This window comes from Notamacropus eugenii, chromosome 1, assembly GCF_028372415.1.
Source record: "Notamacropus eugenii isolate mMacEug1 chromosome 1, mMacEug1.pri_v2, whole genome shotgun sequence".
In the NCBI taxonomy this organism is placed as follows: domain Eukaryota; kingdom Metazoa; phylum Chordata; class Mammalia; order Diprotodontia; family Macropodidae; genus Notamacropus; species Notamacropus eugenii.
Window position 1 is genome coordinate 129000729 of NC_092872.1, and position 19082 is coordinate 129019810.

General features: G+C 38.9%; 1 protein-coding gene across 2 annotated transcripts in view; it reads left to right on the forward strand.

Annotated features, from left to right (window-relative positions):
• Positions 1-19082, forward strand: part of MAP2K1 (mitogen-activated protein kinase kinase 1) — a 100629-nt gene that overhangs the window by 68591 nt on the left and 12956 nt on the right. For both annotated transcript variants that reach the window (XM_072614654.1, XM_072614663.1), the window contains one exon: positions 18414-18538. In XM_072614654.1, the coding sequence (XP_072470755.1) occupies positions 18414-18538 (125 nt within the window). The remainder of the gene's footprint in view (positions 1-18413; positions 18539-19082) is intronic.

Below are 19082 nucleotides of genomic sequence, written 5' to 3' on the forward strand. Positions count from 1 at the left end.
CCTGGGGTGCCCTGATCTGTGAATTGCCCTCCCCTGCCACTCCCAATGTCTTCCAGACTTTACAATATGGATCTCCAACCACCCAATAACTTTCTTGTCTGTGGATACAGAATCTTCTAGGTTCCGTGTGTCTCTGGTCAGCTTCCTTCTTGTTTTTCTGCCTTGGCACTAGCATTTCTGGTAGGACTGTCTTCCTTTGACTTGTTGGGTTTTAGGTGACTTTTTCTGTAGTTCTAGGATGTATGAAGTAACTTACTATAGTTCCTCATTGGTACTATGTTTTAGGTTTTTGCTGCGGTATCTAATTGAACCTGGGCTAACTGTCTCCATTTAAAGTAGTCATTTTGGCAGGAAATAACTGTTTACTCATTTTTAAACCAGTAATAAAATCCGCTTGGTGTATTTCACAGTATTGTTACAGATTTAGTGATGATAATGAAGGTGAGAATACTTTGAAAAGGAAGAATATAAATGTATTGAATGTAAGGTAAAGTAGTATTATCAGCAAGAGATGAAAGAAGACTCATATAGACATAATTGGTTCTTAGCTAACCAAGGGATTCTCTAATGACTTTTTCATTCCCCTTGGAAAATCAGGATTATGCCTGCAGATTCCATGTCTGATTTGGGAGGCTTTAAGGATTTGGTCCAATGGGATGAATCTCTTTGTCTTTGTCTAGATTGCATAATTTGGATATACATACGTACACAAACACATCTGTTCATCCATCCATATATAGATATATGTGACTTGCCGAAGGTCACACAGCTAGTGAGTGTCAAGTGTCTGAGGTGAGATTTGAACTCAGGTCCTCCTGACTCCTGCACTGGTGCTCTATCCACTGCACCACCTAGCTGCCGCAATTGCCTCATCCTGGGTCATCTTCAGTCATCCTGATGAATGTCTGGTCACTGGATTCAGATGGCTCTGGAGGAGAAGTGCGGCTGGTGAGCTGCCCAGGCCTCCCTCACTCAAACAAAGTCAAGTGCAAGTCGTCATTATTTCTCTGAGGGCGTGGTCTTCTTCGGCACCGAAGGACAGATGTTTATGTACATGTTGCAGAAAGAACCTGTTATTGAAAAACTTCCAATTACATTCAACAAGTATTTATTGACCATTTTAATTCAGTTCAAAAAAGGGAATTTTGCAGAGCATTGTGCTGGATGAGATGTAAAGTTCAGCTAAGTGAGACATGTTCTTTGGCCTCCTGGAGCTTATACCTGTTAGAGAGACATGGCTCATACTAGTGTAAAAACAATTATCATTGCTTTAAAAGGATGCAAACCAATTGTTCTGTGAGGTCTGTGGAGAGGCAGAAGTTACTGCTAATGGGAAACTAGTATTGGTATTTTTCTAATCCCAGTTTTTATGTATTCAAATTTAGGAAGGCTTCATAGAAGGGAGTTGAACTTCAAAAAATGGATAAGAATTCAGCAGGTGGAAAGGTGAGGAAGGGCATTCTGGGAATAGGTAACTGAGCAAAAGCACAGTCATGAAAATACAGAGTATTTGTGGGTGATGATATATAATCTAGTTCATTTAAAGTGTAGAATATATGGGAAAGAATGGTATGATTTTCTGAAGCATAGTAAATTTTATCCCAATCTCATTTTAAACCAGTAAGTATATTTTGGTCTTAAATATGTTATCAGTTCATGTCTTGCCTATTCTCTAACCCTTTGCCTTCTTATAGGGAATTCTGTCCATTTTCTTAGGATATTCATGGGTGTTTTTCCAGTCTCAATCTTTATATATTCAAAACACTAAATATCCTTTCTTAAATATCCAGTGTTTCATGTGTGTGTTTTCTTGCTCTCTTTCCATACATGTATTTGTGTATATGCATAAATGACTTCAACTTCCCTAGCTCTCCTTTTCTGGATGAGTTTTGGTTTGGGATTTACTTGCTCTAATGGGAGTGGGATAGTATTGAGAGCCTTTATTAGAGTGATAGCAATGGGCATAAAGAAAAAGAATGATATGAAAAAGATGAAGAAGGTATTGGCAGTAAATTGGATATGAGAGGAGAAAGAAGACACAAAGTCCCAATTTTTTCAAACATTGGAGATTACGTGAATCATGAAGCTGCCGATGGAATTAGTGAAGTCAGGAGGGACAGAAACTTTTGAAGAAAAATGTAATAAGCTTAGTTTTGTACATTATTATTTTTGAGGTGCTCATGGGATGTATGGTACAATACCTTCCACATTGCAGCTTTCCCCATCATGGTTGCAGTGTATTATGGGCTGGCATGTGAAATTAAATGGGATTTTTTGGGGAGTTTTGCAGAAGCTGCAGATGATATACAAAGCCAGTAGACACAGAACAGTTTAGAAACTCAGAAATACATAAAATATACGTATAATATTACATAGTATCAACATATTTTATCTTTTACTACCACAATAATTCAGTCTTCTTTGCTATGAAAAGAGGGCCAAAAATTTTACAAGGATTTTTCAGATCTCAGGGGCACAGTATCCCTAACACCCAGATGTAGAAGGGATAAGTGTATATCCAACAGGTGATTTCAGAGGTAAGTCTGGAGCTTAAGTTTCCTGTCCATCCTTGGGAGAGAGGTTGGGGTGGAGATATAGTCAGTAATTTAAAGGTTGATAGTTGAAGTTATAAGAATAAATGAGGTTGCCAAGGAAAAAAAATGTAGAGAAATCCTGTTCTTCTTCCCCTGTATATCAGGTTATGTAATGAGGTTTTAAGAGAGCATCTTTGTCTGATTGATTGGAGTCACCCACGTTGTCAGCTCCGAAAGAACTGGCAGCTGTGATTGCTCAGCCAGTGTGGCAGGGGAAAGATCGTGGAAGACACCAGAACAGAGAAGGGCAGATGTCCTGATTTTCCACAAAGCAAAGGAGGGGTGGGCCAGTGACCTTGACTCTGATTCCTGGGATAATTTTAAAAAGAATCGTTAAGGAGAAGGTTACTGAACATTAAGCAAAGGAAGTAGTGAGTACAAAGAGTTCAGTGACAGTTAGTGCTCGACCATCCTCACTCCCTTTTTGGGAAGGATTACTAACCTGGGAGATCAGAGGAATGTTGCAGATATAGTTTACCTAGAATTTTATCAAGACTTGATAAATCATCTCATTTTTGTGGAACAGATGTAGAGATGCGGACTGTATGAATATGGTGCGGGCTGAATACAGGCAGCTAGATGGCACAGTAGGTAGAGTTCCAGGCCTGGAGTCAGCAAGACTCATCTTTGCAAATTCAGATCCAGCCTCACTTACTAGTTGCATGACTTCACCTTGTTTGCCACGGTTTCCTCGCATCTGTAAAATGAGCTGGAGAAGGAAATGGCAAACTACTTCAGTCCCTTTGAAAAACCCACATGGGGTCACAGGGTGTCAGACAACTGAAACAGCTGAGCAGCAGCAATGGTTAAATGCATGAACTCAGTGTAAGGCTCAGCGTCAGTTTGGCGGAAGATCTCTGAGGCTTTAGGGCATTTCTGCTCAGCTTTGGGCTATTTATCCAAGTCACTGATAAAAATATTCAAGTACTTATCATGCTTTTCACATTTACAGATAATAAAAACAGCTAACAGTTATGTAGTATTTTGAGGTTTTGCAAAGTGCTTTACGTATAATTACCTTAATTGATCTTCACAACAACCTTGTAGATGCTTATATATAGCCATTTTATAGATGAGAAAACTGAGGACACAAATCTAGGAGGCATAGCTAACACACTAGATGATAGAGTCAGTAACCAATCATTTTGGATCAGGATCCAAAAGGTTCTGATAACTCAAGGTTCAAGCTTAATAAGATGAAATTCATCAGGGATAAATGTAACGTACTTTCCTGATGGACTGGGACTGTAATTTCATCTGTGTTTGAAACTCCTGTTAGGGAATAAATGTTTTGAAGTATCCACTCTGTGCCAGGTTAATTTAAATGTAGAAGACCTAACTTTAAATCCTGACCCTGCTGTTTACATCTCTGTAAAATGAAGGAGGTGGACTGGATTGGTGTCCCACATCTTTTTTAAAAAATTAATTAATTTATTTGTTTTCAGTTTTCTACAATCACTCCCATATATATATATATATATATATATATATATATATATATATATATATATATATATATATATATATATATATCTTAGATTTTTTTTCCTCCTCCTTTCACCACCTTCCCCAGTCCTCCTCCCTCCCTCCTTTAGATGATATGCAATCTTATATAGTTTCTACACATTTATTCTTATTAAATGCATTTTCACCTTAGTCATATTGCATAGAAGAATTAAAATGAACGGGAGAAACCATGAAAACAAAATGTAACACAAGAGAAAAGGGTCTGCTTCATTCTACAATCTAATTCCGTAGTTCTTTCTCTGGATGTGGAAGGCATTTTGCCTTAAGAGTTCATTGGGAAGTTTTTAGGTGCTTGCATTGCTGTGAAGGACTAAGTGTACCAGAAAAAATCCTTGCACACTGTGGTCGTTGCTGTGCACAAAGTTCTCCTGCTTCTGCTCCTTTCACTCAGCATCAGTTCATATAAGTCTTTTTAGGACTCTTTGAAGTCTTTCTGTTCTTCATTTCTTATAGTACAATAGTATTCCATTACATTCATATACCACAACTTATTCAGCCATTCCCCAGTTGATGGGCATCCCCTTGATTTCCAGTTTTTGGCAACTACAAAGAGTGCTGCTATAAATATTTTTGTACCTGTGGGACCCTTTCCCATTTTTATGATCTCTTGGGGATTCAGTCCTAGAAGCGATATTGCTGGATCAAAGGGTATGCACATTTTTGTAGCCTTTGGGCATAGTTCCAAATTACTCTCCAGAATGGTTAGATCAGCTCATAGCTCCACCAACAATGAATTAGTGTTCCAACTCTCCCACATCTTTTCCAACACTTACCATCTTCCTGTTTTGTCAAGTTAGCCAATCTGGTAGGTGTGATGTGGTATCTCAGAGTTGTTTTGATTTGCATCTCTAAACAATGGTGATTTAGAGCATTTTTTCATATGACTACAGAGAGCTTTAATTTCTTCCTCTGAAAACTGCCTGTTCATACCCTTTGACCATTTATCAATTGGGGAATGACTATATTCTTGTACATTTGCCTCAGTTCTCTCTGTATTTTAGAAATAAAGCCTTGAGCCACAGAGTCAGTATCAGAATGCATGCCTGATTCAGACTCAGCGCTTTCCCGTGCCTCACTGCAGTCTGTAGGGCAGAGATCGGCAGATTTACAAACCCAGCCTCCTCCCGTCCAGTCTTTGTAGTTGTTCTTGTGAGCTTGACACTGCACCTGTTTCCATTTCAGTTGCCTTTGTGACATCTTGCTAAATTAAAAATGAGTAAGAATTGTGAGTTTGTTTCTAGGAAAGATGGGCTCAAATAAAAACTGAGCCCTGTGTTCTTACATTGTTAATTAATGTGTTTAATTATCACGTTTCAGAGTAGGGAGGTGGAGCCAGAGGGTAGGAAATAAAAGCTTTTCAAAACTAATGACTATCAGAAAAACATTTGTTTCACAATTTGATTGTTGAGCTTGCTGTGAAATGTTCAAGTGAGAGTGGAGACTAAAAATAGCCTTCTTGTTAGACCCTGGCATGCTTGCTAAGCAGGCTATCTCTTTGAACCCAATTTGTTAAACAGGAGGAGGTGGGGAAACACAACCTTTAGTTCCTGCTGTCAATGTGTTTCTAGCATTAGAGCTGTAGGAAAAGTTATCAGATGAAAATGGGGTGTTACTCTATAAAATGGGAGAGACAATCTTTGCATGCTGGAAGAAAGAGAGAGACAGACAGACAGAAAGAGAGAAAGAGAGACAGAGAGACAATGTATGTGTGCACACGCATGTGTTCAGCTGACCTTAGTGCATTTGAAATATTGTTAGTACAGTGGAATCCTAGTATAATACAGCTGACAGCTGAGACTTGTTCAGATTTGGATTTGCTTTGAGTTAAATCAAGATCCCAGAAACATAACCAATTGATAGAATAAATGCTAGTCCTTTCCCTTAACCTCCTGTTCATTAAAAGAGATTCCTTAGTACCTTAAAAGTCAGACACACTCTCTGTGGTTTGCAGTTAATTCTAAGTTTTCCAGGGATTGTTTAGTGAGGTTTCAGACATGATCTGATTCTGATCTTAGGTCTTCCTGTTCGTTATCTGTGTGTCCTCGAACAGGTCACTTCATCCCTTTGGCCTTCAGTTTTCTAATCTGTGGAATGGAGACATTGAACTGGATGATTTTAAGGTCTTTCCCAGCAGTAACATTTGATTGTCTTCCGTTTGGCTGTTTTCATGTTCTTGACAGAGGGAACAAGAAGGAGAGAGAGGGAGCTGTATGTCATGTAGTTCAGTGGAGTTGGAAAAGGGAGAAGAAGCAAATGGAGAAAAAAACTCAAACCTGTTTATTTTGATGCTTTTCAGCACTTCCAAGGAAAGATTTGGTGGGAGAAGAGGTTAAAATAAATGAAAATTGAAAAGTTTGGGGTCCTCTGAATTTTTAATGATCTTTCCTCTGTAATTGTTACCCTGTGGCCCACACACAAACTGAACTCTCCAACAGCCATTTCTTTTTACGTGATGCTAAAATCATTGGTTTTCCTTTTTCCTCCTCTTTAGAGCAGAGAATTTGATATTTGTCAGCATTACTGAGAAGAGGTCATTTAACCACTAGGCTTTTTTTAAAGTTTGGGTTAATTTTTACCTGTAGCTCTTGAATATTGAAATTTGGATGAACCACATTCTTAATTATCTGCAGCAAATGCTGCATCCTAAACTGGCATTCTGCTGTCCACTGGGCTTGTTTTCACCTGCTTTTTCTTGACATTGATCACTGCTTAGGGAGTAACAACTCATTTTCACTCTTAGCCAGATGAAATTGAGAAAATGTACTGGGGAAGAATACACCTAGGGGTGAATTAGCCTAAGGTCAGTATCACATATGCTACTTGGGTAGGTTTCTCTAGTTAGACAATCTTCAGCCTGCAATTCAAAAGATCTGTTCTTTGGTTCAGTGTAAGAAAAAAATGTTTGGTTCTTAGCGGATGGGTTCTTGTGTTGACACCTTTGGTTTCTGCCATCATTCTGTCTTATTCTGTAGTCAGGATTTGTTTTCAGGCTACAAGTTTTCTAGTTTCTCTCAGTAGAATTATCTGCCCTGGTCTCTGAAGAGGGACTAAACTTTCCCCCTTCCAATCTCTTAACTCTTATTGGAGGCCTTCTCCTGGGCAGCTGTTCTCAGCTGTTCTCTTCCTTTTGGGAAGGGCTCAAGGGGGTGTTGGGGAAATTAGTCTTTCTTATTCCCTGGTTGTCTTCCCTTCCTTCAATGAGGGTAAGGTCTGATGAAACTGAATGCATCCCAAAGCCAAAGAAATAATTTTCAGATTATCTGTGCCATCAAGTGCCCCCTCTATTCTTGTGGATTGGCTTCATTATATTTAGTTTTCATGGAATGTAATGATGGGCTTTAAGCACTCGGTTTCAACTTCCTTCCCAGTTTCTTAGGATAGGCAGTTGTCATTTCAGAGGCTGAATAGAAGGTTTAACAGCCTTTTGAGCCTATCCAGAATAGAGGGAGAGTATCTTGCCCTGAATTTCTCAGTAAAGTAGTTAATGCGATATAGCCTCTGGTTCTGGTGCGAGCCAAGAGTCGTCCTCTTAATTTAGAATAGAGGTTAGTAAGAGTCACATTAGCATTCAGGAATCTTCTAATGTTGAGCCAGAGTCATTTGATTTTGGAAAGTAGGGGGAAGAAACCATGAGACTGATATTAACTAATGAGCCACAGTGGTTGTGGAAGCAGTGTGGGGAGTAGAAGGGATAGGGATATGGGATTTTGGAAATGTGACTGAGTCCTCTTCTGGAAGAGGAGGTGTGGCAAAGGAGACCATCCAAATCTCCCAAATCCTGGAATCTAGGTCACAAGTAGTAAGTGGAAGGGAAACATAGAAAAACAGAGAAGGATGTTGTTTACAAACATGGATTTACATCATTTAGCTACAGGACTTGAATTGCTTACTTGATGTGATTTTAGGAACAATAAGATGCCTTTCTATCTGGGTCATCTGCAGAATACGTCTCCACACTAGCTGATTCCTGATACTTCTTGAATATAACAAAGACTTTTATTCACCCATGTGCTAACACAAACTGCACATACCCCTGGGAGAGTAATTTGTGTCACTGCTGGGTGTAAGCCTTTCCTGAGAGCAAAATTTGACCAGGAGACAAGGGAGAAATGAGGAGAAGTGAACTGGAAGCCCCAAAAAGGGCAGAGAGAAAGTGGATAGAATATAAACTTTGACCTGTTTTATGATTTTGCCAAGTCCATTCCTGATTGGATGGGCTAATACATTCTGAATTTTAACTGTGAGATAGGAAGGAGAGGAGTGGGTTTAGGGGGTGTTAATTGAGTGCTTACTGATGCCATCTGCTCACCAAGCAATTGAGATCAGAAAAAATAAATGTGGTATATCTGACTGGAGTTGGAAGAAGATGGAAAAGATAACAGGACAAGGTTGATGAGCAGCTAGGAACTGGCCCCAAGTGAATCCTCAGGTTAGCTTCACTTCAGCAGAGAGGGGAGGGAGGAGTGTCTGAAGGCTACTGTGGTCTGTTTGTACCATGGGAGGTGAGTGAGAGTGCAGTATCCAGCATTTAGTACAGTGCATGGCATGGAGTAAGGGCTTATCAATATTTATTAATTGAATATGGATAGTGATCTCCATTTACCTAATAATTGCAAGTCACTTCTTTGCACTGGATTGAATTATGGGATTTAAACATTTTGAGGATATAGGCCTTAACAGATTTTTCTTTTCTTTGTGTTAGACTCAGATTGATATTAACATTTATCTGCATTTCCTGACTAGATACTGGATGAGATTGGTTAAAAAAAAAAAAGGAAGCAGAGGCACATATCTCTTAGTAGGTATATTCAGAATTTGCCAGGCCAAAAAAAGTTACTCCAGTTCTGAACTTCTCTTCCAAGCCCATTTTATATTAAAATTTGTTTTGTTATCTCTTTGTTACTAGGTAAGAGTTTTTAACTAAAAATCAATTTCCTATCTAAAACAGATTGGGGGACTGAAATACATTTCAGTTCTCCCATTTGAATTTTAATTTCCCCACTCCATTCTAGAAGCAGAAGAAATTCATATACAAATATCATTTGATACTACTTATTATTTAAGGATATGAGTGTTTCTGACCTGTTGGTAAGGAACTCTGTTGTTACTTTGATCCAGAATCTCATTTGGATTGGCATTCCATTCACCAGTGCTAATAGCAACTCCTATTTCTCATCCTGTTTAGTCCTTACTCTTGTCTTTCTGTTAATCCTTCATTTAGATGGGAGGAACAAAGATCCTCCCTTGAAGTGACTTGCCTGAATTTTATGACTTGTTAGGTGGCAGAAACAAGAATACCTGACCTGGGCCTCCTGACCCATCATCACTGAATCTGAATACTGAATTCTGTTGCATTGTATAGCCTCATATCTTCTCACTGATTAGGAGTCACATATGGAGCATACTGAGCTGTTTGTTCACCCTTCCCCATTCCAGCAACCACTGATTTATCCTAGGATTCTGCCATCACTTGTATCCTAATGAAGGTGAGCTTCAAAAATGACTCATTCAACCCAAAATGTTCTATTATCTCTGCTCCAAGGAAAGTATGCTATAATGACATGAGGGCATCTCTGTTTGATAGTTAGTGCTTTCCATCCCTGCCTTATTTTAGAAAGCGTGATTGTTAGGAACTCTTTGGTTCCCTGACTTCTCTAGTGCTGTTTGTCTCTACCTCCATTTTTTTTTTTCTACTTTAGATTTCCTTTATTGGAGTATCATCAGAGTAGTATTTGTTTCATAAAAGGACTCTAATAGGTACCTTCTTCTTTCTATTACTTTTTAAAAATTTATTTATTTTTAGTTGTCAATATTCACATCCACAAGATTTTGAATTCCAGATTTTCTCCCCATCTCTCTTCCTCTGCTCACCCCAAGACATTGTGCATTCCTATTACACCTTCCCCTAATCTGCCCTCCCTTCTATCACACCCCTCCCCTCTCCCATCCCCTTCCTCTTTATTTTCTTGTAGGTCAAAATAGATTTGTATGCCCAATTTCCTGTATATCTTATTTCCCAGTTGCCTGTAAAAACAAATTTTACATTTGTTTTTTAAAACTTTGAGTTCCAGCATCTCTTCCTTCCTTCCTCCCCTCCCATCTCCACTGAGAAGGCAAACAATTTGATATAGGTTATACATATGTAGTCATGCAAAACACTTCCATAACAGTCATGATGTGAAAGACTAACTATATTTCCCTCATCCTATCTTGCCCCTCATTTATTCTGTTCTCTCTTTTGACCCTGTCCCTCCTCAAAAGTATTTAGTTCTCATTACCCCGTCCTCCAATTTGCCCTCCCTTCTATCATCCTTCCTACCTCTCACTTATCTCCTACCCTCCTACTTTCCTGTAGTATAAGATACATTTTCATACCAAATTGAATGTGAATGTTATTCCCTCATTAAGCCAAATCTGATGAAAGTTTCACTCTTTCCCTCTAACCTCCCCTCCTCTCCTCCATTTTAAAAGATTTTTCTTGCCTCTTTAATATGAGAGATAATTTATCCCATTCTATTTCTCCCTTTCTCCTCACAATATATTCCTCTCTCATCCCTTAATTTTATTTTTTTTAGATATCATCCTTTCATATTCAACTCACCTTGTGCCTTCTGTCTATATGTATGTAATCCTTCCAACTACCTTAATACTGAGAAAAGTCTCAAGAATTACAAATATTATCTTTCCATGTAGGAATGTAAACAGTTCAAATTTAGTAAGTCCTCTTTTCTGTTTATATTTTCATGCTTCTCTTGATTCTTGTGTTTGAAAGTCAGATTTTCTATTCAGCTCTGATCTTTTCATCAAGAATACTTGAAAGTTCTCTATTTCATTGAATGACCCTTTTTTCTCCTGAAGTATTATACTCAGTTTTGCAGGGTAGATGATTCTTGGTTTTAATCCTAGTTCCTTTGACCTCTGGAATATCATATTCCAAAGCCTTCCCATCTCTTAATGTAGAAGCTGTTAGATCTTGTGTTATCCTGATTGTATTTCCACAGTACTTGAACTGTTTCTTTCTGGCTACTTGCAATATTTTCTCCTTGACTTGGGAGCTCTGAAATTTGGCTACAATATTCCTAAGAGTTTTCCTTTTGGGATCTCTTTCAGGAGGAGATTGGTGCAGTCTTTCAATATCTGTTTTTCCCTCTGGTTCTAGAATATGAGGGCAGTTTTCCTTGATAATTTCTTGAAAGATGATGTCTAGGCTCTTTTTTTTGAAAGTGATTTTCAGATAGTCCAATAATTTTTAAACTGTCTCTCCTGGATCTGTTTTCCGGGCTAGTTGTTTTTCCAGTGACATTTTTCCCATTGTTTGCTATTTTTTCATGCCTTTGGTTTTGTTTAATAATTTCTTGATTTTTCATGAAGTCATTAGCTTCCATCTGCTCCATTCTAATATTTAAAGAATTATTTTCTTCAGTGAGCTTTTGGATCTCTTTTAACATCTGGCCAACTCTGCTTTTTAAGGCATCTTTTCCTCATTGACTTTTTGGGTCTCTTTTGCAGTTTGGGTTAGTCTGTTTTTTAAGTTGTTGCTTTTGTCAGTATTTTTTTGGGTCTCCTTTAGCTAGCAGTTGACTTGTTTTTCATCATTTCTCACATCCCTCTCATTTCTCTTCCCAGTTTTTGCTCTGCTTCTTACTTGATTTTCAGAGTCTCTTTTGAGCTCTTCCATGCACCGAGACCAATTCATATTTTTCTTGAAAGCTTTGAATGTAGGTGCTTTGGCTTTGTTATCTTCTTCAATTTGCATATATTGGTCTTCTCATCACAGTAGGATTCTATAGTGTGTGTGTGTGTGTGTGTAAAATTTCCTCTCAGAAAATTGTAAGCCCCTTAAATACTCTCCTCTTCTCCCCACCCCCCACAACGAGGACCTCAATTCTTTATAGAGAAAACTGAGGACTATTTGACATGATGTCCATCTTCTCCCCTTCTCTTCTCCAAACTTCTTGACATCGCCTCCCACTCTCCTTTTTTTCCATGTCTGACACTGAGGTGGCTCTTTTCCTTGCTAAGGCCAGCTCTCCTATATGTGTCCTTGATTTCATCCCTTCTCCAGCAGATTGTGGTCATAGTCACTGCTCCCCCTACACCCAATCTTCAACCTCTCTTTATCTGTTGTTTCCTTCTCTGTTGCCTTCCTTCATACCCAAGTCTTTCCCATTCTTAAAAACTTTTACTTGATCCCACTGTTCCCTTAGGCTGTCAATCCTGGATCTCATCTTTTTTCACATAAATTCCTAGACAGGCTATCTATATTGGTTGCCTCCACTTCTTTTACTCATTCTTCAGTTCTTTGCAATTTAACTTATGACCTTATCGCTCAACTGAAATGTCTCTTTCCAAAGTTACGAGTTATTTCTTAATTGCCAGCTTTGATGGTCTTTTCTCAGTCTTCATCCTTTTTGGCCTCTCTGCTGCTTTGGACCCTATTAACCATGCCTTCCTCCCAGAATCTCTCTCCTCTGGATTTTCATGACTCTACTTTCTACTGGTTCTCCTGTCTTTCTGACTGCTTTGCTGAATCATCATCCAGATGTGGGTATTACTTCCAAAGCTTTGTCCTTTTGCCCTCTTGTCTTCTTTTTCAACTCTTTTTTCTTTTGGGGCCATTCCCTGACTACTTCTTAAAGTATTCACTGAATGGGCATTACCTCACTTTAAGTGATAACCTGAAAAGGCCTTAACCTAAAAGTTTAAGGTCTCCCTTTGCATCATGGGCCATCTCCAGTCATCCTGATGAATATCTGGTCACTGGACCCAGATGGCTCAGGAGGAGAAAATGAGGCTGTGACCTGCACAGCCCTCCCTCACTCAAAACAAAGGCAAGTGCAAGTCATGTCATCATTTCTCTGATGGCATGGTCTTCTTCAAAGAGGAACGGTGAACACAACAGGCTTTTGGTGACCCATAGCACTCCCATGGCTTTAATTTTCATCTCTACACTGCTATATCCTGCCCCTAGTCTCTTTCTTGAGCTTAAGTACCACCTCACCAATTGTGACTTTCAAACAACATCTCCTGGAGACATCTCAAATTCAACATGGCTGAAGCAAAACTCATCTTTCTCCTTTAATCCACCTCTCTTCAGAACTTGTATTTCTGTTGGAGGCACCACTGTCCTGCTAATCACTCAGGTTCGTAACCTTGGTATCATCCTTGGCTTCTCATTCTCCTTTACTTCACATATATCTTGTTCTTTCTTCTGCCTTCTTTCCATTCAACACAGCTACCATACTAGTCCAGGCTTTCATTACCTCTGCCCTAGATTACTGCCAACAACCTTCTAATTACTGCCAACTTCCTCCTCAAGTTTGTCCTAATCCAAGCTGCCCTTCATTATTGCTGTCATGGTGATGTTTCCTTTGGTATAGATCTGACCATGTCACTTTCCAGTTAACTCCAGTGGTACCCTGTTAACTCAAGGATCAAATACAAACCTCTTTGTTTAGCTTTTTAAAATAGGCCATCATAATATGGACCCAGCCTGTCTTTTCAGTCTCTTTGGCCATTATTCCTTATCCTGTTCCTCACACGGAATACTCTATCTCCTGTCTCCTTGCCCTTGTACTGGTCCTTCCCTATGCCTCAAAATACATCACCTCTTCACCTTTATGTTAGAAAGTCTCTTTCTTCAAGATTTAGTTCAACCATGACCTTCTACATGAATCTTGTCTTGATCTCCTTAATTGCTAGCGCCCTTCCTATCTTTAACCAATTTGTGTTTATTCTCTTTACATTTATTTTAGTCTATACTTACAGATGTCTTTGTTGTCTTCCCTGTTAGAGTAGAAGCTCTTTGAGAATAGAGATGGTTCATCCTTTGTATGCCTTGAAAGTCTTATTATGATTTGAATGTGTTAATAATTGGTGATTTAAAAAATTTTTAGTATTTTATTTTTTCCCAGTTACATGTAAAAATAATTTTTATCATTGTTTTTTAAAACTTTGATTTCTGAATTCTCTCCCTTGCTTACTCCACACTCTACCCCCTCATTGAAAAGGCAAGCAGTTCGGTATAGCTTATACATGTGTAGTCATGCAAAACATTTCCTTAATAGTCATGTTGTGACAGAAAACATAAACAAAAAAAATCTCAAGAAAAACAGTAAAAAAAGGATGCTTCAGTCTGTATTCAGACACCATCAGTTCTTTGTCTGGGGATGGAGAGCACTTTTCGTCCTAAGTCCTTTGGAGTTGTCTTAGATCATTGTACTGCTGAGAAGAGCTAAGTCATTCACAGTTGACCGTCTTACAATAATTCTGTTACTTTGTACACAGTACATTACACTTTGCATCAGCTCATATAAGTCATTCCAGAGCATCCTGCTCAGCATTTCTATAATACTACACAACAGTATTACATTACAGTCACATACACTGCTTGTTCAGCCATTCCCCAGTGGATGGGCATCCTCTCAATTCCTAATTCTCTGACTACAGAAGAGAGCTTCTGTAAATATTTTTTAATATATAGCTTCTTTTCCTTCTTTTTTTAATCTCTTTTAGGATACCAGATGTAGTATTGGTATTGTTAGGTCAAAGGGTATGCATGGTTTTATAGCCCATTGAGCGTAGTTCCAGATTACTCTATAGAATGGTTGAATCAGTTCACAACTCCACCAACAGTGCATTGATGTCTCATTTTTCCCACATTCTCCTCCTACATTTGTCATTTGCCTTTGCTGTTCTGTTATAATTGGCTTAATAAAAACTTGATGATTGAATGAGAGTAGACACTTGTTTGGTTTTTTTTTTGTCTTTATGTCCCTGATTCCCTAGTGCAGGGCCTGGTACAAAGGTGGCATTTAAGACAGGAGTAGGATTGGAGAATTTTGCTACCCAAATTCCTCTGCTGCAGAAGTTTAGACTGTATTCTGTATACAGTGGGGACCTATTACAGCTTAGCAAATGGGGGAGATGAAAATTATATTTTGGGAAGATTACTATGTTAGTAGTGTATGGGATAGATTGAGCCAGTGTGGGGAAAGGACCAAGTTAGAGGCTGATTGACATATCTAAGTAGTGAGCTGTTGAAAACTTGAAGTAGCACCAGATAGATTTGATAGGATTGGGTTATTAGGTATAGGTTATAAAGGATAAGAAAGAAGAATGTGTCAAAGATAATTTAAAGTTTCAAGCCTAGATGAGAGAATTGTGGCAACCTTCACAGGGGAAAGTTGGTGTGGGGAGCATTGAACTGGGAATCTGGAAGTTGGGATGACCCAGTCCTAGCACTGCCACTAACCATCTAAACTGACCATGGGCAAATGCCTTGCCCCTTGTGGACCTCATTTTCCTCATCTGTAAAATAAGAAGATTAGACTAAGTAATCTCTAAGGTTCCTTCCTGTTTTAACATTTTTATAGTGAGTAATTTGGCTTTGTCTGATAAGTTTTTGTTTGAAATGATGGAGTATTCAACTAGATCTCTACTATATGTAGACCAAGGTCAGATATAATACATTTGAGGTCATCAGCTTAGAGGTAATAGTTAGCTATGAGTCAGATTTAATTTATCAAGAAAAAAGGTATAGGCAGAGGAGATATGGTTGGCAGTGGAGACTTCCTTTTTACCATGTGACTTATATACACCCTTGTGAACAACCTTTACCCTGCTGTAAAGGATGCTAATTTTTATTTATTAATATACAAGGGAGAATTGTATAGTTTCACTATGCAGTTTGATACTTGGTTACATACTGTTTTGCAGTATCTTCTAATTGTTTCATGTATTACTTTCCATAGCTCAGGTGACTGAGGAGAAAGGCAGTATCCTTGCATTTTATTAAGTATTTATCAAGTATTTAGAGAGAGAGAGACAGGGACAGAGCCACAGATGTGAGATGTGATTCCAGGGTAGGATCAGTAGGGTTTGGTAAGTGAATGTGAGAGGTGAGAGACAAGTGAAGAATCAGAGAAGTACAGGGTTTCAGACGTGGCAGATTAAGTGAATAGAAGTGAAACCGACAGGAGTAGCTGGTTTCAGAAGAAAGATAATGAACTCACTTTAGAAATGGGGAGTTTGAGATTCTGGTGGGACAGCTGCCCTGCAGGCAATGGGAAACGTGTTAGGATCTCAAAAGTAAGGCCTGGACTGGAGATAAAGACGTGGGAAGCTTGTCCTCCTCAGGAGTAACTACAGTGTATGCGAGCAAGTGAGACTGCCAAGGGAGAGAGAAGAGAGAGAAAAGAGCCACCGAAAGACCATTGGAAAAGGCTTCTCTATTGCTTACTGTTTCAAATCTAACCTACCTTGCCTGGCACGCCAGGCTCCATAGTCTGTTCCTATCTTATCTGTACCACCTTATCTCCTGCTTGTGTCTAAGTTACACACTTTGAGACGGTCTCACTGTTTTCCCCCCGACGTGAGTGCTCCTTCCTGATGGAATATAAGTTCCTTGGGGTCAGGGATGGAACATGTAAATAAAAGTGAAACTAAGTGTTGTAGAGCTATAATGCCCACCAGTGTAGACCTCACCGGAGATGTAATCAATGTTCTTTGTTCCTTTTGTCCTAGAGGCTGGTGAACTCCAGGTATGGGATGTTGCATATGCATGCCATCCCTTTGGGTAGATTGGTTTTGCATAATAGTATACTTCTTTGTTTCCTCTCGGGATAAAACGGTGGAGAGGGGTACATAGCAGAATCTACTGTGATAGGAAAAACAAAAGGCATCCATAAAATGTAAATTCTGTTCCTCCTTCTGAGGTTTTTATTACGTCAGTCCATGAGCTTGTGTTTTAAAAACTATTTATAACTATATTTCACTACAACTGGTTTACTTTGTAAGCCTTTGTATTTTATTTTATGCATTGAAAACATTGTTAGAAAGGGTCTGTCCCTAGGCTTGATTACACAGCCACAGGGGCCATGGCATGAAAAAGGTTAAGAACGTCTGCTTCAAAGTCTGACTCAAATCTTAGCTCCCTAAGAAGTCTTTCCTACTGATCCAGCCCAACCCCTCTCTCTTCTCTGAATACTTCTTGTACTGAGTCAACATCCCATTATTTAACACTTCTCCTATCTTTCCAACTAGATTACCACCTGGAGGATCCTCCACAGTCTTCATATTTCTTTTGTATCACCCAAATTGATCTGCTTTCTAGTAGAGTTAACTGGTAGTTATGCACTAGAAGTGAGATTTGATTTTGTGATTTCTTAGGCCTGGATGATGTATGTATATTGTCGGTGTTTCTACTGAGTAGATTCCATATACTTGGTTAACCAGGGTTCTTGTTTTCCTTTTTGACTCATTGCAAAATTAACGCTGCTTCACATCCTAGATGTTGAAGCAAGACGTAGATGTTGGGAGTATGGGAGATATAATAAAACCATAGGTGCCACATGCAGGTAGATATTTAAACTATTTCAGCTTAAAATTGTACTAAGACATTTGAGACACCCTGTATGTGGAGCTTACTCTCTGGTCCCATGTAAAACAGACTAGTCTGGGCATATTTATTGCGCTCCTTGGCTTTCAGTAGCATGGTGGGACATAGGGAAGCCTGAGGCGAGCCAAGAGCTAGGATAACACTCTGCCTGCCTTGACTGAATGACATAAATGTAAAAGGGGCTTTGACAAGTGAGAAAGGGCTATCCCAGTAAAAACAGTGAAGAAAAGGTCAGGCAGTCTGGTTGATTTTTTTCTTCATATTTTTATTTCTTTTTTTTTTTCAAGGCAGTCTTTTTTTAAAAAGTTAATTTATTTGTTTTCAATTTTCAACAATCACTTCCATAAGTCTTAAATTTTCTCCTCCCTCCTCTCTCCCTGAGACAGCATGCACTCTCCTATGGGTTCTACACACACATTCTTATTAAACACATTTTCACATTAGTTATGTTTCATAGAAGAATTAAAAGGAATGGAGAAACCATGAGAAGAAGCAAAACAAAATATAACAAAAGAGAAAATAGTCTCCGTCATATTTTTCAAAAAAACAACAGATACTTTATCTCATTAACGGTAATGCTTTTAAAAACAAAGCTGGTAGACATGTTTCTGCTAGAATTAATGGATTCCTTCCTTTAGGTCTTTCAACCTTGAGTCAGACTTCTCAACAGAGCTATAAAAACAAAGGATTCTTATCTTATTTCTCAGAAGTTTCTGCTGAAAGACTAACTGGGGGAGGGTAACACAGAATATTCATTTTTGTTTCTGACAGTTGATTTTAGGAATGCCACCGAGGTCCTTGAGAGTCTGGAGTCCTTTGAGCAGTGGTGGTCACCTTGGAATGGTCTGGCTTCTTCACTATTATATTTCTAGTTTTCTCTTTTTCCCCCATAGATGTCAAGCCGTCCAACATCTTGGTGAACTCACGTGGTGAAATCAAGCTTTGTGACTTTGGCGTCAGTGGGCAGCTGATTGATTCCATGGCTAACTCTTTCGTGGGCACAAGGTCCTATATGTCGGTATGGACGGCTGGTTAATTTGTCTAGGCTTCTGGCCCCACCAGGGTTCTTCATCAGGAACAGCAACTGATCACACCCTTTGAAACCAGAGCCCTGTATTGAGTGAGAGTGTCCTTGATTTTGGGAGTTCTTGGTTTGGGGGGTAGGATTGCTGCTTTACAAAGAGACCATAGAGCAAGGTTCCACACAATTGCTGCCTTTGGGGACTTGGCAGTATACTCAGGGAAAACACTTGAAAGAATGAGATGAAAAAACACATGTACAAAGAGGATCTCTGTTTGAGTTAGGTGTTCCATTAGGTATAGCTCTAAGATCCATGAAATACACAAGCTGTTATAATGCACAATGAAACAGAATAAACATCCACTATAGTTGGGTGAGAATTATTTAATCACAGTCTAATTCAGTCTCTCCTTATGCATAACTGCTCCCAGCCTTATTCCTCCACCCCTGCATTTTACAGATCATCATACCTGCTCTCTTCCTGTCCTTGTTCCAGTTTCAGCTCCTTAAAGTCTACCCTATCCCTTATTTTCTGTTACCT